This window comes from Octopus bimaculoides, chromosome 5 (assembly GCF_046866305.1).
Source record: "Octopus bimaculoides isolate indiv1 chromosome 5, ASM4686630v1, whole genome shotgun sequence".
In the NCBI taxonomy this organism is placed as follows: Eukaryota; Metazoa; Mollusca; class Cephalopoda; order Octopoda; family Octopodidae; genus Octopus; species Octopus bimaculoides.
In genome coordinates, this window is record NC_142932.1 from 89,397,558 (window position 1) to 89,422,557 (window position 25,000).

At 33.2% G+C, this 25,000-nt stretch overlaps 1 protein-coding gene across 48 annotated transcripts in view; it reads left to right on the plus strand.

Moving 5' to 3' along the window:
• The window catches only part of LOC106869124 (sorbin and SH3 domain-containing protein 1), a 487,488-nt gene that overhangs the window by 195,959 nt on the left and 266,529 nt on the right, over positions 1 to 25,000 (plus strand). For 25 of the 48 annotated variants that reach the window (XM_089352588.1, XM_089352584.1, XM_089352574.1 and 22 more), the window contains 6 exons: positions 4,557 to 5,141; positions 12,488 to 12,556; positions 14,965 to 15,039; positions 15,649 to 15,842; positions 17,490 to 17,790; positions 22,182 to 22,247. In XM_089352588.1, the coding sequence (XP_089208714.1) occupies positions 4,557 to 5,141; positions 12,488 to 12,556; positions 14,965 to 15,039; positions 15,649 to 15,842; positions 17,490 to 17,790; positions 22,182 to 22,247 (1,290 nt within the window). The remainder of the gene's footprint in view (positions 1 to 4,556; positions 5,142 to 12,487; positions 12,557 to 14,964; positions 15,040 to 15,648; positions 15,843 to 17,489; positions 17,791 to 22,181; positions 22,248 to 25,000) is intronic. The other 23 variants (XM_089352590.1, XM_089352582.1, XM_089352606.1 and 20 more) reach the window with 1 other exon arrangement.

Genomic DNA, 25,000 nt, shown 5'->3' on the forward strand with positions numbered 1-25,000 from the left:
ATAGTTGAACACTTTACTATTGCTCTAACAAGTGAGACCTTTGGACATTACCTTACTACCACAAAAATAGCAACATAACTTTATAAAGAATTCTGTACTACAAGCAGTTTTTACATGTTGAGCGAAGGAATTTAGTTATTCAAGTCGTATCCTAATTATCCATTTGCTGACTTCCTTCACTCAGGTTTCTCAAATAAGCTGAGTCACCAAATCTGTCACTCAGTTCAACACCACCAGCTGATTGTTAGTTGGTCCACTCATTGCAAACATTCAGGCAAGGTCTCTGGTCTGAAGATAACTTAATATCTTGATGCTTTGCTTCCTACTGAAGCATCCCATACCTTGTTTTCTTCCTTCCTTTTCCCCTTCCAATTTTAGAGTTCCTGTGAAGGGTGCGAGTATTATTCTTTCTTCTCTGACTAAATCACTGAAAAATTATTGTATTTCGTTAAAAAAAAATTTATGTATTCAGTGTAAATATGGATGTTGTGTTCTAAGAGTATAAACAAAAAGAATTTTAAAACTGTCTTGTCGTTTCTGCTTCTATTTTATTTATGTTTACATTCAGTATTTGAGAATGTAGTTTTTAAACAATGCTGTTTTAGTAATAGAATAATTCTATTGAGATATTTCCATCTTCTGACAAATCAATTTCAAAACTATATTACTGTCCAAAAAAGTTTAATGGAATCCTAAATATTTATGTATACTGTATTTATATACTTCTATATGTGGAATTCTTAATATTACCCTTCTTGGTTTACATTCTTGATTGCATAATAACTTAGGCATAATGTGTATTGGCTATGCAAATCGACACTCATAAAGCTACTTAATAGTAAATTCAGCCTGCAATAGTTAAACCAACAGAAACTACAAAGAGTTACTTAATACATGCACCACCAATTACTAGTCTTAAGTACTGGTTATATTGCATTATTACTTTTAACATTCTGAGTGAGGTCAAAGAACCATTTTAAATAGTATAACATTCACAAGAAAGCAGTTAATTGGTAGAAGGTTATACCATTTGACACACATTTTGTGGTAAATGTTTTGGCTCATTACATTCTGAATAAATATCCTGCCAAAATAAACTTTACTATTCATCCCTTATGAGTTGATAAAGTACCAGTCAAGTACTGGGTCAATTCTTTCTCTCTCTCTCTCTCTCTCTCTTATGTGAGTATGCTGCACTGTGAGAGGTTTATGGGGTCCTCTTACAGTACTCCCAAGAATGATTGAGGTTAGCAGCTTCTTCTCATGTTGTTCATTACAAGGGACTGTCAGCTACGGATGGACCAATATGCTGCATGCCATGGAACAGATAAAGAAATTGACATGAAAAAGCATTCACATTATGGTTACTGGAAACTTTTATATCTTGGTTGCAATTTCTTCTTTGTATTCTGGTATTAAAAAGAAAATAATAATGACTTCTAATTTTGGAATGAAAACACACATTTTAAAGAAAAATATATGGCTTATTGATTTGATCTTCCGTACTTGACTGGTCCTTACTTATTTTATTGATTCCAAAGAGATCAAAGGGCAGAGTTATTAACCTTTGCAGGATTTGAATTTAGAATGAGGTGGGAGATAGCTAAATACTGTAAAGTATCTAATTTGATGCTTCTTTACCTTTGCCACTCTTATGAACAGTAAAAGTAGCTGTAGTAGTAGTAACTTTTTATAATTTTAATATTAGGCCAGCAATTTTGATGGTATGGGACAATCAATTACATTAACTCCAGTGCTCAACTGGTACATATTTTATTGTCCCAAAAGGATAAACAGCAAAGTCGGCTTTGGTGGGATTTAACTAGGAACATAAAGAACTGGAAGAAATCCATGAAGCATTTTTATCTGATACACTATTGATTCTTCCAGCTCATCACCTTGATATAAAATAATAATAATAATAATATTAATAATCCTTTCTGCTACAGGCACAAAGCCTGAAATTATGAGGGAGGAGGCTAGTCGATTACATCAACCCCAGTACTCAATGATACTTATTTCATCAACCTCAAAAGATTAAAAGCAAAGTTGACTGTGGTGAAATTTGAATGAAACCCTAAAGATGGACAAAAAGCTGCTAAGCATTTTGCCTGGCATGCTATCGATTCTCTTAGTTCACTGCCTTAATAACAACGATTATTAACATAAGCACAAGGCAAGAAATTTGGAGGAAATGTTTAGTTGCTCATATCAAATAGTCCCTTCCAGATCTTGACTAGGGCTTTATTTTACCAGCCTCTGGAGGACGAAAGGCAAAGTTTGCTTCAGCAGGATTTGAAATCAGAACCCAGAAAGCTGGAAAAAATGCCTCAAGGTATTCTAGTTTGTGTTCTATCACTTCTGCTAACTTAAAATTCTTAACATCATCAAAACATTGTAAACAATACGCGTAGATATGTAAACAGGTGGTGATAGTTACAAAGGTTGATAAAAGAGTAGACAGTTGAGTAGATATTCAGTTATATAGTTTTATTGATTGATTTTTATTAATAGAAGTATTTTCTTTTAAATTTTTAATTGGCAAAATAATTATATAACTGATTCATGAAAAGAATTTGATAGCCCTTCACAAAACTGTCAACTTCTGAGTCACTTTTATAACTTCTGACTGATTAATCATTTTGTTAGCATATTTCTGTCAACATATGCTGTCTTTGTTTCAGTTAGTTTTTAAAATAATGAAGAATTTAGTAAAATAACTTTCCCATTATTAAACTAAGCTCTGGAATAAATTTTAGTATAAAATTTTAATGGACGATTATAATTTAGACCCACTTTAGAATAGTAAGCTTATACCATAGGACCTGGAACAATCTCAGGCTGGTTGGTATCAAAAGGGTTAATAACTGTTTCAAATTTTGGCATAAGGCTAGCAATTGGGGTGTGGGTTAGTCAATTACATCAGTCCAAGGATCTGGCTGCTACTTGATTTTATTAATCTCCAAAAGGATGAAAGGCAAAGTTGGCTTCTACAGCTTTTGAACTCAGAATGTGAAACCAGAAGACATGCCAATAAGCATTTTGTCCAGTGTGCTAATGATTCTGCTTGCTTGACACCTTAGGAAATAATCCTTTCTACTACAAGTACAAGGCCAGCAATTTTGAGGAGATGAGTAAGTCAATTTGATTGACCCCAGTACTCAAGTGGTACTTTAGTTTATTGACTCCAGAAAGATGAAAGGCAAAGTCACCCTCAGCTAGATTTGAACTCAATATGTAAGGTGTCAAAAGAAATGCTACTAAGCATTTTGTTGGCTTTGTTAAATGATTCTGCCTGTTTGCTGCCCTATTTCCGATTAATAAAATGAAAAAAATATATATACTCGTGGATTGAGTTCTCTCTCTCCTAACCTGATACATAGAAGTATAAACTATTGTGGAATAAGCTTCAAATGTCAGATATCTTGAGTATTTGTGAACTTCTAGCAGAGTTGCCAGCAGAAATGACTATTTAGTAGTGGGATTAGCAGAAGATTTGCTTTAAAAACCCTTATCTCTTGTTACTTAGGGGCAAACATGTAATTATTTTCTTTATAGTTCTAATAAAAAGACAAATAACAGCTTCAGCCAATGAAATGGTTTTGACCAAGTCAAAAGTTGATGCATGTGAGTATGTACATGCACATGAGTGAGTGAGTGTGTGTGTGAAAGAGAGAATACATAATTAAACTAAACATAAAGAGATATGAAAAATTGCATTTAGTCAGTTTAGATGTTTACTAAAAAAAATCAGAGAGAGAGAGAGAGAGAGAGAGAGAGTCTGCATATATTCAACCATACAATAATTAGTAATAAGGAACAAATGCACAATTATGTTGATCCAAAGAGTAGAACAAGGAAGCATGTATGTATGTGTGAGTGATTCTTATTTCTCTTGATACATAATAAAATGTGTACCTAAACATACTGTACATCCATATACACTACTCTATAATGATTTATTTTCATTTGACTAATCTTTATTAATCCAAATATCAGATCTAAATTTAGATATTTTTTTGTGCTTGCTGTTTCATACAAAAAAAAAAAACCAAATAACAATTTATTTATTTATATATTTCTTCATATTTTACCAGTGTGTGAACTAGTTATGAACATTGAAGTGTTAAGTGGGTGCATGCTTCTGTGGCTATTTGTGATGGTGTTGGGTTTTAACTTTAACTTTATTGTTGAGTAATAATATGCTGGCCATTACTAAAATAGAATTATTGAATCTGATCAATAAGAAGAAAAAAAAAAATGAAGTAAACTTTTGAAATTATTATTTTTAAAATGACTCAAAATATATATTTTAGAATAATTTATTTATCATATAGTAACTAAAATAATTAACCAATTCATGAAAAGAGAAATTTACAAAATATTTAAACATAAAATAAAAATAGGACAACTATTTGGAAATATGTAACTTGATTTTTTTTAAAAACAATTTTCTAACATTTCCCGAATTATATACACTGTGTAAAAAATTTGAAATCCCAATTTTATTATTCAGGTGAAATTCAGGTAAAATTTAATTTTTAATTTTTGATTAGATGCAGATATTGGTAAACCAGTTGATTTTTCTGGACAACCTTATTTTCCTAAACCTCCTTCTTACGAATCAGTTGTACTAGAATCCAGTTTAAGTGATGACAAATTAAACGAATCTCAGCCCTCTTCCATGATGTTCACCAGACAGAAAACTGAGAGCAAAGGCAAGGGTGTTGGTTCCTTGTCTTACACCAGCCAGAAACCACCTGTAACATTTACTTCTTCAGTGTACACATCTTCAACTTTAAGTAAACTACCAAAATCCAAGTCAAAAACTGATGATAGACAAACAGATTACCAGTTTGGCAACCATCTTGACTATTCTGATTTAGCTTTTACCCTTCCAACTATAAAACCTTTGAAGTCATCAATACGACAATCACCTAGCCTAGCTCTGACTTCAGATCCACCTACTGTCACCACTTCACCATCTTCGCAAACTGCACAGAATCCTGTTCTGCAACACACCAGTGAGAGTGATAGCAAGTCAGCATCAAAAGGAAAAGGTGTTCCAATCAATGTGTTATATAAACAGCAATCGCCAGTCACAGCAGCAACTTATGTGCCCAGTAGTCCAGCTTTACCAGGTAGCTGTACATACACTATGTTCATGGAATTTATTCACTAATGCTTGCAATACACATCAATTTTCTGTCAAATATCCCTCTAGAACTTTGCTATATCATTTGCCTGAGATGTAGTATAGTGTTAGAATGTTCTTTGCAGAAACTACTTCTGTGCATGGGTATACTATACCAATGACTTCTTTACTCTGTATAAATATGTTTGTGTGTGTGCGTGTGTGTGTGAGAGTTTCTTTTTCCGCATGTCTTATATTTACAAACATGTTCGCGTGTGCACACACACATACACACGTGCACATATTGTAATATTCTGCATGATTTATTATTTATGCTAAAGCTAAATGAGTATTATGTTTTTTCTAGTTTAATCATCTTTTTCTGTATTCCACTGTTTCTTTTTCTCAATATCCTCTCTCTCTCTCTCTCTCTCTCTCTCTACACTTTTCTCTTTCTTTGTATCTTCTCTCACTTTCTATACATCTCTGTCTTTCTCATTTAAATCTAGCCAATGCATGGTTAAATCTCTTAGGTAGTTAATAAGGTAATTTTATATGAGATAATCTTAAAACTTCAGCAGTTTTCATTGACAGCTTCAGCTTGCATGGTTTTTTTTTATTCTAAAAACAAAAATCAACATGAAATCGAAAAAGTACAAGACACATATACATAGTTATCTGCACTCTTATTCATTTTTATAAAATTTCATGTTTGTTTTTATTTCAGGTCCTTGTAAAAATTTTGTATTTATGGAAAGTTTCATACTTTTAAATTATTATTATTGTTATAAAATTCTATTCTGTTTCACTGATTTATGATCCCCCCTCCCACAGGTAAACACACATGTATGCATATGTAAACACACATACATACACATGCAAAAACACACATATACATATGCAGATACACATATATACACATGGAAACACACATATACACATGCAAACAGACATATACATGCAAACATATACATATGCAAAGTCATACATATACACATGCAAACACACACATATAAACATACATGCAAATGTACATATATACACTTGCAAATGCACACATATACACTGCAAACTCATTTTCACATATGTACACACACACATATACACATGTAGCCACACATTAATTATCCCTTTCTAGATAAAAATAACAAAATAAACTTCATAACATTAATGTTTACCTTTCATACTAGCAGGAATTATATTATTATATTATTGTTATATATATAGTTGTGAGTAAGAGTAGAAAGGAATGGATAAGTGTGCATCATGCCAGATTCCATTAGGACTGCTGGATCAATAGAGGCACTGTTGATCTGGCACTTGCAGAATGCATGTTAAAAGTCAGGAAAAATAATTTTGAGATATGATATATAAGTGTGTGTGTATTGTTGTGCATAATATACATATAAAAATATATGAAAACTACACATATACAATGAAGTTTGATTCTCTATTGTAATAGTTAAGCATTATTGTGTTACATTTTGTTCCACTGTGTATATTTTGGTCATATATCAGAATGACTTAATTATACAATTACTTTACTGAAAATTATGCTATATATTATTAAAAACAAAAGCAAAAGAAGCAAAAACAATAAAATAAACAAGAGTAAGTTTGTGAGATTAGCACTGCTATAATGATAAGAATGCAATAATTGGTAATTAATATATCGTTTTATTTAGTATAAACCAATTATTTTATGGTTATTTTTCATCATCATTGCCTCTACCACCACCACCACCACCACCACCACCACCGTCCTCATTAACACTGCAACCATCATCATAATCACTGGTTTTGACATCATCACTATTATCACCATTATCGGCCTTGCTCTAATAATCATCTTCTTTGCCGCTGCCATCACCATCAGCATAATTATTTTGTGTTTGTTGCCCTGTTATTCTCTTATTGATTTGGTTCTAGAAAGAGAGGTTTCTGTAATCTAGGTTTATATTCAACTCTCCTCCCCTTTCACATGCACACGTGTGTGCACACATGTGGCCATGGAACTGTAAGAACAGGAGTGGATGGGCATTAATTGCAGAACAAACACATCCCAATATATTTGGTATGTCTGAAAGATATGAGTGGGAGATGATATAGATGGGTTGTCATTGACCAACAACTTTTACTCATTTCCGGATTGTTCGTTTTATGACTTAAACCTGTTTGGGTTTTGACTGAATCAAAATATATACACACTAGCTAGATGGGAGACTTATTTCTGCATATTTGTCTTGTTCTCTTTCTATCTCCCTCTCTCTCTATCCATCTTTCTATTTCCTTAATGTGAATAGAGAAGAGTGAATGACAAAAGTATTTGATAAGTGAAGGATGCCAAATATAGATTAGAAATACTTGTTATTATTATGATTAGAACAGTAAAAGTATTTAAAACACTTGTAATTAATAGCAATAAGATAAAATACAATAGAAGTATAAAAACTTCTGTGAAGCATGTTATAATAATAACAATAAGTATAATGGTTTCTAACTTTGGCATAAAGCCACAAATTGTTTAGGGAAGGGCACAGTTGATTTAATTGATACTAGAACTTGACCGGTAAATTTTTTTTTTACCAGCTTTGGAAGGATAAAAGGCAGATTAGACCCTGGCAGCATTTGAACTCAGAATAAAGTGTCACTCTATTTAGTGGCTGTGTTTTCACTGCTTGATGATGCCTCAGCATGCTGTTGCTGGCTTATCTAAGTTGGTTATAGGCTTACTTGTCCAAACTATCTAATTGTGGGTTGGGTGATTAGTATTGGTCATTAACATTTAAGCTGAATTTATACTTAGAATGCAAAGAGATAGAACAGATACCATAATACATCTCATCAGGCACCCTAACAATCCCAATACTCTACCATCTTGGATTGGTACTTTATCACTGCCATGATAAAAAATAAATATATAAATAAAAAGCAAAGTTGACTGCTGTGGGATTTGAACCCAGAGTGTAGAGAGCCAGAATGAATACTGCAAAACATTTTGTCTGACAATCTGAGGACTCTGTCAATTCATCACCTGCTAAATACACTGTATGGCATTTTGTCCAGTGCTCTACTGACTCTGCTATCCTCCCCTTTTAACATTAGTTAGGGGAGGGGGAGGAGCAGCAGCAGCAACTGCAGTGTCCAAGACCTGTTGCAGTCCTACCTTGTAAAGTGAGATTGATACTGTTGATATTCAGTTTGAATGTCTGCAGTTTGGCTTCTTTAGGGAAAATGTGAGTGGAGAAGAAATCCAGGAGAGCTGCAGAGCTCTGGAATGGAATCATTCAGAAAGTGAGCTCTGTAGTTGAAGCATGGAGGGATATGTAACTAGTTAGATCACAGATACCCTTTTAAGGTACATAAAAGCTGCACTATTAATAACAATACTAATGATGATAATAATTTCTAATACAGATATAAAACCCATACATTTTGAGAGAGGGTAGACTCATTTAAATCAACTTCAAATCTTGACATATATTTATGACTCTCAAAGGATAAAATTCAAAATTGACTTCAGAGGAATTTGAATCCTGATCAGAAAAAGATGTTACTAAATACTATATTAAATAAAAATGATAAATACAGCACGAAATTAGTATATTATTCACAAATAGCAATGAAATGGTGCATTAACTTTCTGAAAGTATCAGTGCATACATTGGGCTTTGATAATCTTCTCAGTAGGTCTAGCATAGAACAACATGATATGGGAACCTTTAATTGACAAAATAAAAAACAGAACATTAAACATAGTACAATAAAATATGTTGAGTTTAAAGTTTGTAATCTCCATTGCCTAACTGTTCTACAAAATAGTGCAATAGTAAATACAAGTGCTACATGTTAAGTGTAGTAGTTTGGCTGATAGTTATGAGTGCAATCCCTGGGTCAGTCAAGCAATATTGCTTTGGTTCAAGAAGAACAAAGAAGTGACATCACAAGTAAGAGCAAGAGAATATCTCTGGTATGGACAACAGAATGAAAACAATCTACTTCTACGAATATAGTAAAAGGTTCAGCATGCTATACCATGAGTGTTACTAAATATGGCAGGTTACAACTAAAACATTGTGACAATAACAACTAATATTTGGACAGTTGTTTCACACACACACATGCATGCATGAACACACACATGCACGTGTGCGCACACACGCACACACACACACACACACACACACACACACACACAGAGTTGATGATTAAACATTTTGAATTTAACACTGTCGGAAAAACATGCGTGGAAGGGGTTTTCAGAAGCTCTGCATTCTGTGAAAGAAAGATTGGGCATAATGATTAACATAGAGCTATTAGGGTGGTATTCACTATACGGGTGTGAGAAATGTAGGGACAAGTGTGTGCAGATAGGGCTTAGGTAGAGGTGGTATTGCAACTAGTTTGCTCTGAGAAACAGAAACCATTGTGTTAGTGTTTGAAGAGCCAGAGTAAAGAGAAGCTGGTTGTGTGAGCTACTCCATTCTAGCTCCTTCATTGGTTTATCTTTCTGTTTCCAGTGATGACAGTGATTGACTGTGTGTGTGTGTCTCTCTCTCTTCTGTTGCTACTTTTCTAAAATGATTTATGCAATATTCTGAGTCAAACTAAATCTACCCTGATAACATTATTTCTGATTAAACATTAAAGTAATGTTTAGCAGTCTACATGGAGATGTTAAATTTATCTATTTGCATTTCAACAATTTTGGCACTAAGGGAATCAGTAAAAAGAAATATTTTTATGTTTGAGTATGTTAATGAACTCCATATTATTCAGTTTATTTCTGGAAATTTGGCAGACGAAGTCTCTGACAAATTAATAACTGCCAGATGGAATTAAAAGGGTAGTAAACAAGAACAAAATTTAAGTATCATTAAAGCTATTACAAATCTATTGAAGTTAAAAAGGCTGAAAATTTATTGGTATTTTGGAGAAAGAAGAAATTTGGGATGCCAGTTGGGAAGAGTAAAAGGCAAAAATATATATCTCTCTCTGAAATTATGCAAAAATCAGGAAATTCCTTAATTCTGTTATAATATCCCAATATTCATTTTCAGCAAATTCCTTTTCTAGCCAGAAATCTCTAGAAGATTCAAAGACCAAAAATGGAATTATTCATGCATTATTTTTGTGGATTTTTCTCTAGAAAAGAAGTTTGTCCTTCTTATTAGTTAGTCAATATAGGCAAGTGATAGGCATGGCATGTAATAAGAAGCTTGCTTCTCAACCACATGGTTCCAGGTTCAGTCCCACTGTGTGACATCTTGGACAAATGTTTTCTACTATTTTAGCCTCAGCCCGACTAAAGCCTTGTGAGTAGATTTGGTTGTGGGAACTTAAAAGAAGCCCATCGTATGTATATATATATATATATATATATATATATATATATATATATATATATATATATGTGTGTGTGTGTGTGTGTGTCTGTGTTTGTCCCCCTATCGCTGCTTGGCAACCAGTGTTGGTGTGTTTATGTTCCTGTAAATTAGCAGTTTGGCAAAAGAGAATGATAGAATAAGTACTAGGCTTTAAATAAAAAAGTCCTGGGGTTGACTTGCTCAAGTAAAATCCTTCAAGGCAGTGCTCCAGCATGGCTGCAGCCAAAAGTGACTGAAACAAGTAAAAGAATATTCTTTTCTGCTCTAGGCACAAGGCCCAGAATTTTCTAGGAGTGGGCCAGTTGATTATATCGACCCCAGTACGCAACTGGTGCTTAGTTTATTGGCCTCGAAAGGATGAAAGGTAAAGTCCACCTTGGCGGAATTTGAACTCAGAACATAAAAACAGACTAAATACTGAGAATTTTTAACTATTTCAAACTTTGTATAGAAACTGAAGACTTTTCTCTTTGCTAAGAACAATGGACTACGATAGGACCATTTATACCAAACTTATTGGTAAAAGTTATCATTAACCTGTTAGCATTTAAACTGGCCATGTCCAGCCCAAATATTCTGTCTGTTTGCTCAAGCTGACTGGTTCTGGCCTCTTACCCTTGTCATTCTAAACTAAAGTATCACATCATTGAGATCTCAATGCTGTGATGTAATGCATGATTAATTCAAAATAATGTGAATAAATAAGCATTACATTTGATAGAGTAATCTGAATGCTAAAGACTTTGAATCTCTTTTTACTATCTCCATGTAAAAAGTGTTCTGTTTCAGTGTTCCTGATTGGGAAAAACTGCCATTTGAATGCTTAATGGTAGACAAGCCTTCCATATGTCCATAAATAATTGTACCAATGTATGCATAAAATAATTGTGCCAATGTATGCAAATATGTAAATTATCCATATGCACAAAAGAAAACTACTCCATGTGTATAAACATTGTAAAAAAGCATGTCAAAATTACTGTCATCTGGATTATGATTACTTGAAAACAAACAAATGTTGTTTGCATGTTTTTATTTCTGTAGTTGACCAATTTTCAACATTCTGATTTCCAAAGGTCCCAAGCTAAAACAATATCACTAGTATTTCTTCCTAACTCTACTGGGTAGAATAAGCAGTTCACAATTAGACATCAATAGGTGGTTGGTGAGCTACTATAAAAAGGCCTTCCCTTCCCCCTCATATTCAAGCACCTGAATCTGTTCATTTATTTGTTCATTCATTTATTCATATTCATTCATTTTTTAGTGAGTTGACCTGGGCTAAACAGTAGTAAGTTCTCAAGTTTCACTCTGTATATGTAGTTTTCTCTCTCAGCAGTTTAATTCATCTGGTTAACGATGTTTTTTTTAAAAAACTTACAAACAATTTCTATTTGATCAGCAAATAATCTTTATTTTTAAAAACTCACTCGACTACAAAAAATTATTTATATAAAATAGAAACATGAAAAAAAAAATCTTATAATCCAGTACTTTGAAATAAAATTTGAATATACATAATTAAAATAAGATTGACTTTTAAATAAAGAAGATTTGAAGAAAATTTTGTCACACACCTTCCATTCTTACTGACAGTTACAAGCAGTAATTCTTAAACTTACTGTTGGTTTTTTTTATAACAAAAATTTCCAAATTTATAACTTGTAACATTTATTATGGGTATTCAAATAAAAATATGTGGTTAGGAAGCAAACTTTTTGCTGAATGGTGAAGCTTCAATCAGTTATTACTTTGTGTTTATTGTTCCTGGTTACATTTGTGTGTATGTGTGTATATATATAATGATTTTAACATTTCCTTGGCTGTTGCAAAAAAAATTTGTAGATAACAATTTTAATATTTTAATTGCCTATCATTTCAGCTCTGTTATATCGTAAATTTAATCTGAAAAAAAAAAGAATTTATCTTACTGATATAAATTACTCATTATTGTATATTTAAATAGCTTATCACCGCGCTGTACACAGTGATTCAGAATCCACTCCTGTTCAATCTTCGTATTTTGTAACAAAAGGTGAGTTATATATTAATCATGTTTTTACTTTACATATTAAACAAAAATTGTTTTACTTTACTATTTCCATTTTAATATTGCAGAATTATATATATAAACATATAAAAGATGTTAGAAATATAATGGAAATATAACATTTTATGTACATGTTTTTCATAGCAGCAAAGATTCCTTTCTTACATCAGTCAATTTGCATATTGGATGAGTGTAATAAATTAAATCAATTCTTTATGTATTATTAGTACTATTGTTTCACTGGTGCTTGAAGAATGACAGACCAACCTGATCAAATTCAGAACAGAAGGGGATCATCATCATCATCATCATCGTTTAACATCTGCTTTCCATGCTGGTATGGGTTGGACTGTTTGACTGAGGTCTGGCAAGCCAGTGGGCTGCACCAGGCTCCAATCTGATCTGGCAATATTTACATTATTTACACTTGACAGATATTTGTCCTCATCTTGTTTGTTGTTAACATAACATTTCAGCTGATATACCCTCCAACCTTCATCAGGTGTCTTGGGGAAATTTCAAACCTGGGTTCTCATTCCTATGGGCATATGGCATAGTGGTTAAGACCCCAAGATTCCAAGTTCGATTCCAGACAGTGACCTGAATAATAATAATAATAATAATAATAATAATAATAATAATAATAATAATAATAACAACAACATCAAAAAATACCTTAGGAATGAGAACACAGGTTTGAAATTTCCCCAAGACACCTGATGAAGGCTGGAGGGTATATCAGCTGAAACGTTGTGTTTACAACAAACAAGATGAGGACAAATATCCGTCAAATGTAAATAATGTACATAATTCCTCATTTCTTAAATATAGAACTGTATGATCTGGTAATGTTTCTACAGCTGGATGCCCTTCCTAATGCCAACCACTCCGAGAGTGTAGTGGGTGCTTTTTACGTGCCACTGGCAACGACCACATTTAGATGGTGCTTTTTACGTGCCATCAGCACAGGAGCCAGTTTGAGGGCACTGGCATCGACCACGTGTGCATGGTACTTTTTACATGCCAGCAGCATGGGGAGCCAGTCAGATGGCACTAGTATCAATCCACACTCAAATGGTGCTTTTTAAGTGCTACCAGCACGTGTGGAAGTCAGGGGCACTGCCCACGACTACGATTTCGATTTCATTTGATATTGCTGTTCTTCTTATGTGTCCATAGCTTACACTGGGTACATCTTATGGAGTTTCTACCTTTTCTACAGATCAAGCAGGGCCATCTACCTGAAGGGGTTTGTGATTTGTCTGCCTTCCTACTTACTAGGACTTTGGTTTTTGCTTAGTTGATTCTAAGGACCTTGCTTCCACACCCTAAACTTTGACTCTAGTTCTAGTAGTGACTCAGCTATTAGAGCAAGGTCATCAGCATAGAGGAGCTCCCAGGGGCAGCCTGTCTTGAATTCGTCTGTTATTTATTGCCTGGAGGATTATGATGAATAAGAGCGGCTGAGGACTGAACCTTGGTGAACCCCTACTTCTAGCTGGAATTCTTCACTATACTTGTTGCCAACCCTTACCTTACTGACAACATCCCTGTAAAAAATGCCAAAAGTACAGATCAGATCAGTGAAAACCCTTAATGATGTGTACAGAGCTAACAGCATGTTAGTGCCAAGCATTGTGTGGGGGTGGCAAAGTAGGAACATTTGGTTTTGTGTGAAAACCCCTCAACCTTCATCAAATGACTGCACCAGTACTTTTCCTTTTAATTGTGGGAAACAGACATGAAATAACCCAAACACAATTAGACACTTTTCTCTCTTTCAGATGTAAAACTTCAAGGCAAATACTATTAATAAGGAAGAGGGATGCGAGATCTAAAGAGATTATGGAATTACCAGAATATGAGTAGTTTGTGTGTAGGATGACAGATGTAAATTCTCCTGGGTTAGTAACAGCGCTGGAGATGGTGAAACGGGTATATTATTGGCAGATAAAATAAATAAAGTAATTGATAAGCAAAACTGAGTGAGAGAAAAGCTGTGTAAGTGTAATCAGATGTAGTGCAAGAGAGAAAACTGAGTTGGTATGAACATTTGATAGATATGGAGGTGACAGTTGGTTAAAAAGTGCTAAATAATACAAATGGATGGAACCTGCAATGGAGGAGAACCAAAGAAGAAGTAGGGAAATTTTGATGTCAGGCTGAACTTGATAAAGGAGATGACAAAGAACTGTGACAAGCGGAGAGACACCACTGAAGGAGAGACCTACCCAACCAATGCAAGCATGGAAAAATGGATGTAAGACAATAGTGTTAACAGACATTAAATACACTACTGGTATATTGCTATATTGCTTTTTTTCCGCATGAACCACAACACAAATACAGTACACACATACTTACATATAAAGCTTATTTTTCTTTACTCTTAGACAAACCTCCAGACAACAGTTATCAGGACAATATAGTGGGTTCAACATCAGCGAAAGCAAATATTTCAACTCCAGGTAAGTTCTCTCTCTCTCTTTCACCTGCAATATTAATTTATGTCATGTATGGCAATCATTGTATTTTATAACAGAATAAATCATCACTTACCAGTTCATTTTCATCTCACGTTGTATATCATTTTCTCATTTCCTTATTACCCATCTTCGTTATAATTTACAATGATTGCCATACATGAAATAAATTAATATTACAGGTTACAACAAAGATGTGTGAGAGACTTCATGGTCAGGCTGGACTGTTGATCTTGTAGAAAAAAATTGATGTACTGTTTGGTAGTGTGTAGAAGCAGCCGTCGGTCTTATAGAGACTAGGAAGTTCTCAGAGCTGGTGATTAATTTCTCGCGTGAGGAAAACTGAACTGTTGCGCCAACACAATTGGACAGCTGAAAACTGATCAATATGAACAAGTTTGGCTTAATCACAAGGTCATGTGACCTACTGGAATGCAAAGGCCCGTGGAGCTGATATCCTGGTATTTAAGCCTAAACGATTCACAATGAAAACATCTCACACATAACGACAGTATAAATCACTTCTGCTACAGATATATTAAAAACATATTTGTTTTATTATTTTGACCCTGATCTTTTTCTTCTGCTTTTTAGGTGTTTGGAAACCTGGAATGCAGTTCCAGTCTCAGACTTCTTTGAAGTTAGAAGAAAAGAAGGATGAACCATTATTCAAAGATGTAGCTCCTGTGTGGAAACCTCAAACATTGGCTAGTAACACAATTAAAAAAGAGTTCAGATCAATCAAACCCAAATTTGATCCTGTTCCTGAAGCAGCCACTAATGTACAGGTAAGTGAGGTTTGATAATGTTACCGATAAACTATAGTTTTTATTGTAATTTTTCATCCCTACTAATTTTAAACTTAGCACTCTCAAGATCTTTATATTTTTATCCAATTGTCTCTCACTAAAGGTATATCATCTGAAATGCCCACTCTCCACTTGAAACTTTTTCTTTCAACATGGGATTTCAAGAGTTCATACTCAGCATCAGCTGCAGTAATGTTACCCATCTCTTCTTATACTATAGCCTTTTCAGCAAGGTTGTGTATACTGCTCTTTTTCATGGATTATATTGTAGAAATACATCCTGCTTTGCATTGAAGGAAACCAGCAGATTTAATTATTTCTCATTTATTTTATCATTGAAGTTTAAAAGATTGACCTGTCTTGTTGATATTGGTTAGATGAGTCTGATTCATCACAATGCTGATTCATCACTTGTTACAATTTCTTTTTATTATGATCATAAAGTCCAATTTGCATCTGGAGTTATTTTTCTATGAAAAATAGATATTGAACTGATTATTAGAAAAGTTCAAAGTCTCTTTGCAGATAGCAAAGCTTTGAATAAACCAAATATACAATTAATCACTCTTTTGAATCACAAAAAATAAACTACACAAAACATAAGACCTTATTGTACTGGAGGAGTTTTGCTGAAGATAGACATTTCTCAAGTAAATGAGGATCTAACCAGATGTACTGTTAATTTCAGTGAAACTGTTGACCTTGTCACAGATGGAGACCAAAGCAGATTGATAAGCGTTAAAAGGGTGAAGGTTTTCTCTTTCACAGGTTCCTTCTATTTGGTTTGCTTGATACTTCTTTACTCAACTGTTACTCTTCATATGCATCCTATTTTTGTGCCAGTACAGTCTTTTATACTCAACAATTGATTTCTCTGATGCCCAATTTTTCTCATCTAAATAGCAGACAATACAATAAATTAACTAATACAAGTGGAATATATGTCTGACTGAATGAATGAGTGACTTTGCTTATATAAACACACACACACACACACACACACACACACACACACACACACACACACACACACACACACACACACACACACACACACACACACCAGCCTGTATATAAGATATTTGATGACAGTAGTTTTGCATGCAGGTAAGCTGGTACATAAGACACTTGATGACAAAGAGGAAATTGAAAGAGGTTAATAGTCTAAAAAATTATCCTCTTAAGATCTTGAATATGTTTGTCTGATATAACACATAATAATACCAACCTTTGGCCTTAGTTGATTGTAATATATTTGTATTTTCAAAAAAATTATCAATATTTATTTTTAAGTTGATATTTGAAATATTAATTTTATCAAATCTATCACAATGAATTAGAATTACCATCTGCTTAAAGGATTTGGTACATTTTCTTGAAAAGTAGAAATAAGATTTTGGGTGGGGTAGGTGATTGAAAGATAGTTTCTTTCATCATAACATAACTTAGTTTAAATTATGTTGAGTTTGTATCTGATCTGGTTCAGTCTCACCCAACTGTTTATAGAAAAGCTATCAGAAATAAAGTTTAGTAGGTTTTATTTATTAGACAAAGTACTACAGCAAAATAACAGTTGTTACATGGAAAAAATGCATAATATTGATCTTATATTTTATTTAATTTTAGAAATCAGTGACATTGAGCCCATCAGACACTTATGCATGGAAACCTGAAGGAAAACCAGTTCCTAAAGAAACAATTCCCACAAGTGCCTTTACTTATAAACCACTTTCGACTGCTGAAAGAGATGTTACATTTGCTGACAACATACTTGCTTCTACTGATTTCTCATCTACAACTCCTAAAGATCTCTATTCTCCTCCCCCTGAAGGTCTCAAAACAATGATTATTAACAAATCTGAAGAAAAACTTCACAAGCTCCCTCCAACACAGAGTCCTGATATTATTCTTTTACAGAAACGAAGAGGTAATGCACATACACATATGTTCCTTCATGTTGTTCATGAAAATAATTTCAATCACCACTCTAACCCCACCGCTAAAAAAATTTATTTCTCCCCATTAAACTAAAAAAAAAAAAATTGTTTTAAATTTTTCAAATGTATTTTTTCCAGAGGTTTCCTTATTTCTTAAATGCATGCTTCATATGGGCTGAATTTATGTATTTTATTACATGTTTTTCCTGAACAACTGTTATAGGGAAAGCTAATCTGACATCTTGCCTGTCGTCTATTTTCTAGCATGGTTCTGTTATTTAGAACTTTCTAGATGTTTTCCATGATATTTCATTCAAACTAGACTTTGATTTATAAAGATACAGATTAAATTCTGTTTTTTTTTTTCATTGGTATTATAAATGGTAATGTAAAGCTAGATTTAGTAAATTATGGTATTTGAGCAGATAAAATAAAGGCTGAATTTTACTAAAGCAAAGGATTAAGACCATGATACGCTTTTTTAAAATGTAACGTTTTATTAAAATTCAATAGGTTTCATCATATCTATGTGTTACAAAAGCAATATTATCTGATTTTTTTCATTATCTATTACTTAACACCCAAATTTACATTACTAAACATTCCCACTTAAACACTACTAAACTTTCCCAATAAAAATCATTCCCTTTTGCTTTGTGTTTCTCTCAGTGTGATAAGCATTCAATTCAGTTGAAAATCAATAAATTAAACTTTATTCTAGTTTCCATTAGTCTTCAAAATTTAATATCCATTTGTTTATTATTTTCTTCATTATTTAACTTATAAAAAATAAGTATTGTTTAATTAACATAGTTTAATATCTTTATCACAATCTAAGATTTTGAATCTAAAACATATGACCTCTATTTCAAAAGACAATAGGAGAATTTGTAGAGAGAGAGAGAGAGCTCCAGATGTTACATTGAGCAGATGACACACCCTTATTGGCATAATATATTTTTATGGAGCTAGCATGGGAAATATTTTAACAAATGTTTACACAGCTGAATGCTTTACATACTGTAGCCAACTTTAACATTTCCTTCCAAAGCAAGTGAAGGACAAGTTGAATAATATTACTTTGCATATCACTTCAACATAGTGGCAAGGTGTGCATGGTTTTAATGTCAGTAGTTCAGTGCTTATAGCCTCATTGTTGCCGTATATGTGAAAATGTGTTAAAAATAAAAGAATGGGTGTGTTCTGAGTTCAAATACCACCAAGGTTGACTTTGCTTTTTGTCCTTTTGGCACCAGGTTTTGGAGAAGGTGTCACAGCATGTGTCATTCAAGATGTGGGGTCTCTCACTGCAAAACAGGAAAATTGTTATGCTGTTTGGCTTTTTACTACTCCTTCTATTCAACCCTTCTTGCTCAAGCTGGAAAGGGAAGGCAGCCAGCAATATAATGGTATGACAATGGGTGGAGGCCAAAAGAGTCCACAGTGAGTTTGCTGCAGAATTTGTAAAACTCACAGATCCAGAGGCCAAGCCTCAGGGAAACACTAATGCAATGTAACTCTGCTTGCTTAACAAAATATTCATGTAATAAGCAGTCCTACCCCATCTCACTCTGCCTACAGTAGATTGTGACATTTATGAGTCAGTGAAGAAGCCTTTATGCAGTCACTTAATTTGTTAGAAGCAGCAGTCAAATCTTCCTCAAACCTTGCCATACTATCTTTAAAAAGGACACATCAAATAATGTAGTTCCCTGAAGTAGAAAAAATGTGGTATTGTCATGTCCAAAATGCTTTTCATGATAGGCATGAACTGTTGTTACACAACAACACATATACAGCTTGATGAACTGAGTCAATGAGTATTGAAGTGTCTTGTTGCCTTGTACATAACGCATTACAGACTCAATGAATTGGCACAAACTTGCATTCTTCAGATCAACACTCTTCAGCTCACTTTCTAACTATGTAGTTTCATGTTCAGCTCTATTGTACAGCTCTTTGGGTGAGTGTCTTCTGCTGTTGAGCCAAGCTAACTAATTTTTTGTGAGTGAGTTTTATAGACAGAAATTGTTTAGAAGTCCATCATATATTTGTGTGCATTTGTGCCTTTGTGTTTGTCTCTTACTGCTTGACAATTAGTGTTGGTTTGTTTATTTCCTCTTTAACTTAGCACTTTGACAAAAAGAGACTGGCAGAATAAATATCAATAGAAACAATGAGGTCAATTTGATCTACTAAATTTTTCAATGTGGTCCCCTAGCATAGTCATAGTCCAATGACTTAAACAAACAAAAGAATAAATAAAACAGAATATGTCTTTGTAAGGGGCTTGATCTATCAGTTACAAGCTTAACCTTTCATCCACTGGGCATCTGTCTTCTGGATTATAAAAACTTCTGGATTAAAGTTTGTTTCATAAAATCATTATTGTCATTACTTTTACACACGTTTTTCCATGTTGACATGGATTGGATGTGTTGTCACATTCTGCATTAGTTCTTACTCAGTGTTACAACTCAGTCATTCATCTTGCCACTCATTGCAGAACCTTGCTATCTGGCACTATATGTCATTATTTTTGTTGAGAATTTTACAAATCATTTTATGATGTGGACTGGATGCATTAGAGAAGTTGTCTCACCAAAACTAGAGTCCCTTCTACCATGAATTGTCTCCTTTCATTTCTCTTTTTTTGTTGGTGGATTACACACAGAGTTACCCTTCCCATCACAGTTTTTTTGAGAGCTTGAAGTGGTAGTATTTTATCATACTACAGGTGCTACAGAAGCTTTCTGTGAATGGAGTAAAGAGTTCCATCTACTTAATATCAATCATTATTTTTACTGCACATAATTTGGTTTAGGGTACTCAATATGTTAGACTGGTTGCCATTACTATGGCTGAGGGGTCATATATTTCTATGATTTTTATGGTTTCAAGAAGGGTTTGACTACCAAGAAGTTCATAATGACTATTTTAGTTTTCTAAAGCTAGCCAGCCTTAGAGTAGCAACGTCTCCATAGTACTATATGGTATGGTAGGGAGTTTTATAGAGGCAGCCTGGGAGTGATGATGTTCCCATGGTGCTTCATGGAAATGATTAGAGAGAACAAGCATTTAAGCAAAGGAGGCATAACTAAATTGTTCAGTTTGGGTTTGGCAGTAGTTGGGTGGGTGAGGATATCCAGTGAAGAAATAGTTAGGTTTTGTTGAGTATACCATAAACATTTTTGCTTAAATTTGTTTACGTCTCAGTTAGTAATCTTGGGGAATTTGTATTCATTGGACTGTAAATATTAATTTGTTGATGAATAAATAGATAAATAGCTAGAAAAAAAAAGACTTTAGCTTCACTGTTTTCCCAACCCTTTTCATCTCCAGGTTGGCAATTACAAAAATTACACATACACATGCATATACACACCTTGTGTGTGAGTGCATGTGTATATATGTGCTTGAGTGTAGTTTGTCTCATTATACAAAAACATGACTCAATGTACTCATTATTCTGGAAATATGCAAAGTCTAATGTATGTTTATATAGCAACCGGGATTAAAATCCTTACCTGTAGATTTTGTATAGCCAACCTTGTTTGCTGACTATTTATCAGTTGGTTACTAGGAATAATATATATTAATATTCTTTAATATAACTGGACTGTTCCAGGATCAGGTTCTATTTCTCCAACCAACTAACTGTTTCCCTAATTCTTTTTTTTTTACTTTCCCTTTTTCTTTTTATTAGTCTTATTAGTTTTTATATCTCTTTTATTGTACTTTCTTCATGTCTTCTTTTTTCTCTTATCTTTTAACCTGATATTTTCATTATTTTCTTCCCTATCTTTTTCTTTTGTTTTCTTTGTCTTTTCAATACCTTCATTTCTTCATATATCTCCTTTCTTCTGATTTTCTCTTTCTCTTTTATATTCTTTACCTTCTCTTTCTCATCTATCTTTTTCTTAACCATTCTCATTTCTTTTCTTCTTCTTTGTTCACCTCCTGTAACAATTACTCAGTCTACATAATTCTTGCTAACCTATTAATTGTTTAAGAATCAGATATATTCTGTTTCAAACTAATATCAGTCTATTTGACTTTTAAAATATAACTCTAAAATATCTGTTATACAATTCTTAAAAAAAACATAGATTAACTTCATTTTTGATTAAATCATATTTAATTCCAAAACAGATTTACATTTATTTTCAAAGAAAACATTCTGAAAGTTAAAATACCTTTGCTGTCATTTCTTTTTTGTTTTTCTCTCTGTCTTTTTTTTTTCTTTAAATTTTATTACATTATTCATTTTATTTATTAATATATTTATGAATTCAATTTTTTCTTCTTTTTCTCTTTGGTTCTTGTGTTTTATTTTCATTTTACCCCTTCCTTTTTTTTTTATGCATGTATGGTTTTTCAGATGAATCTAATCTACCACCTGTGGGCAAACCTAGTGTGGTAGGACCAACTGTGATGGTTTCTGAGGGTAAGGACTCATGTTTAGCTTCACCTAATAATTGACATGAGTTATGTTCTGCACTGCCAATTAACCCTTGTAATGTATTTTTTTTATCAGTTTCAAATTGGATGTTGCTGCTACTAATATATATATGATGGGACCTTTATAAAAAAAATATTTTTATTTATCATGAATGTGTATCATATTCTTTTTTACATATCTAAAGGAAATCCTTTTATGACAATTAACTATCTGAACACCAACTACTAATTAGATAGCACACACTTTTGTATTAAAAAAATTAATAAGTACTAGTCATGTGCTACCAGTCAGATCAATTGGTTGGGACCTTCTACAAATGAGTGATGATATTTTATGAGAGAATAAAATTGTAAGGCCTGAAATAAATTGGTTTAATTGTCATTCATGATATAAGTTGTTTTCTATGCAGTTTGTTTAAGCAAACACTGGCTGAATCTGGAATATAGTTTTATCTTGTTGTTAATATTCTGTTTGCCATTGATTAATAATCATAATATGACATGTAAAATATGAGTATAAACACTACAAATACTCTTTTACTGGTTTTAGTTATTATCCTACAGCCATGCTGGGGCACCACCTTCAAGGATTTTTAGTAATTTATATTGACTTCAGTGCTTATCACAGTCTGGTACTTATATTAACAACCTCTTTTATTAAATAGTTAAGTAACCTTTGACAAAAAGAAATGCAACATTGGTTTACACCTTTCCATGTATAAAAATAAGTACAGACAAGACCACACACATGGAAGGTTTTTGCAGAAGTCAACAAAATTTGCTCAAAGTGCTGCACAATGGAATTGAACTTGGAAGCAAATGATTTCATTGTGAACTTCTAAACAACTCAGCTACACTGGCATCTTTTAGTACCAATAATATTGACAAGGGAACCTATTCTTGGTCATTCAATCTGCTAAAAATAACAACCAAATCTCCTTCATATCACACCCTACTGTGCTCTGAAAAGGAAAAGAAGAAGGATGCATTGGACAATGTCATCACTGATATACAAAAAGACAGGATGGTCATGGCTGTAATGCTTTTAATTATATCTGCTCAGGGCTAAACAACAAAATGTAGTTGTTGTTTAACCCCAGCTCACCACTGAATGAGAAATTTTACAATTAAAGTCTTTCTTGTCATGATTGGTCTTATTCTTTATATCCAGGTTCACATTATCCAATACATTCTTCCATTTATAAGACAGTAGGTTGTGATTTGTGATAGTTCTGACTGCTAGCTCTCTTAATATTTCAAATCAGAGTATAAAAGGAAACTAGGGACTGCAAAATATTTTGTTTGGCAGTGTATCATTCTTGCTATTCCACTACCTTCCATAATGATAATAATAATCCTTTCTGTTGTAGGCACAAGGCCTGAAATTTTTTTGGGAAGGAGCTAGTTGGTTTCATCAACTCCAATACTCAGTTGGTACTTACTTTATTAATCCTGAAGAGATGAAAAGCAAAATCAACCTTGGCAGCATTTGAATTCAGAATATAAAGAGCTTGAAGAAATGCTGCTGAGCATTTTGTCTGATGTGCTATTGGGTCTGCTAGTTCACTACCATAATAATAATAATAATAATAATAATAATCATGATAATTTTTTTAAGATAGGTGCAATGCCACAAATTTATAGGAGGATGGCACAGTTGATTAAATTGACCCATGATACTTTACTATATGTAATTCTAATTTCGACACAGGGTTATAAATTTGGGGCCAGTGAATCAGTTTATTTAATTGACTCCTGTGCTAAACTAGTATTTATTTCATCAACCACTGAAAATTAAGACAACGCTTTAACACAAGTGGTTTTATTCAGATTAGTTACATAGAATTAGGTGGAGTGGTATTGGAAGAGTTAATCATTTGTTTAGTTGTTGTTTAGCCTCAAATTGTCCCTGGCTGAGCAGACCAAAAGCATTGTAGCTATTTCTAGTAGGTCGATAGACCATGTAGAGGCTCCCTCATTGGCTTGTATGTTTAGTTGAATTCCTTGATGAGATTTCAGATATGAAACAATTGTAGAGAATAGTAATTTTTGGCTTTATATTTTTGTTTTTGCTTGCTCAATGCTATTTTGCCGAAGGCATTTATAAAATTTATTAATTATTGTTCATACTGTTTTTTGTCTTTTGCTTTTTTTTTCCTTTTTATGTAAAAGTTTTTTTTTTCACTGAATTTATACAAATAATAATAATGATGTTTTTTATTGGTGACAAGTATCCTCCACCTAAAATATGAATTATATACTCCACAAAGAATTTCGAAATGTTTTGGTGTATGTGTGTGCATATGTTTTACTCATGCACACACACACACACACACACACACACACACACACACACACACATTTTCCCTTGCTAGCGTGGGTTGGAACAAGAACTTATTTCAGGAGCAATATTTTTACGGCTGGATGCTCTTTCTGTTGCTATGGGTTTACTAGAATGAAATTTGATTCTCCCATGAAAGTATGTTTAAGCTGTTCATTGATCAATAGACTGTGGGGATATATTACCTTACTTGGAAACAGGTGAGAGTTGGCAATAGGAAGAGCATTGAGCTGTAGAAACATCTGTCTTAGTGAAGTCTCATCTGACCTATGTAGGTATTTGAAAGTAGCTATTAAAATGACATTGATGATGATGTACTCACAAAGGAGTGTGTTATTTGCAACATTCTATTTCACCTTATAGGCACTCAAACATAACTGCTTGAAGGATATCTCTTT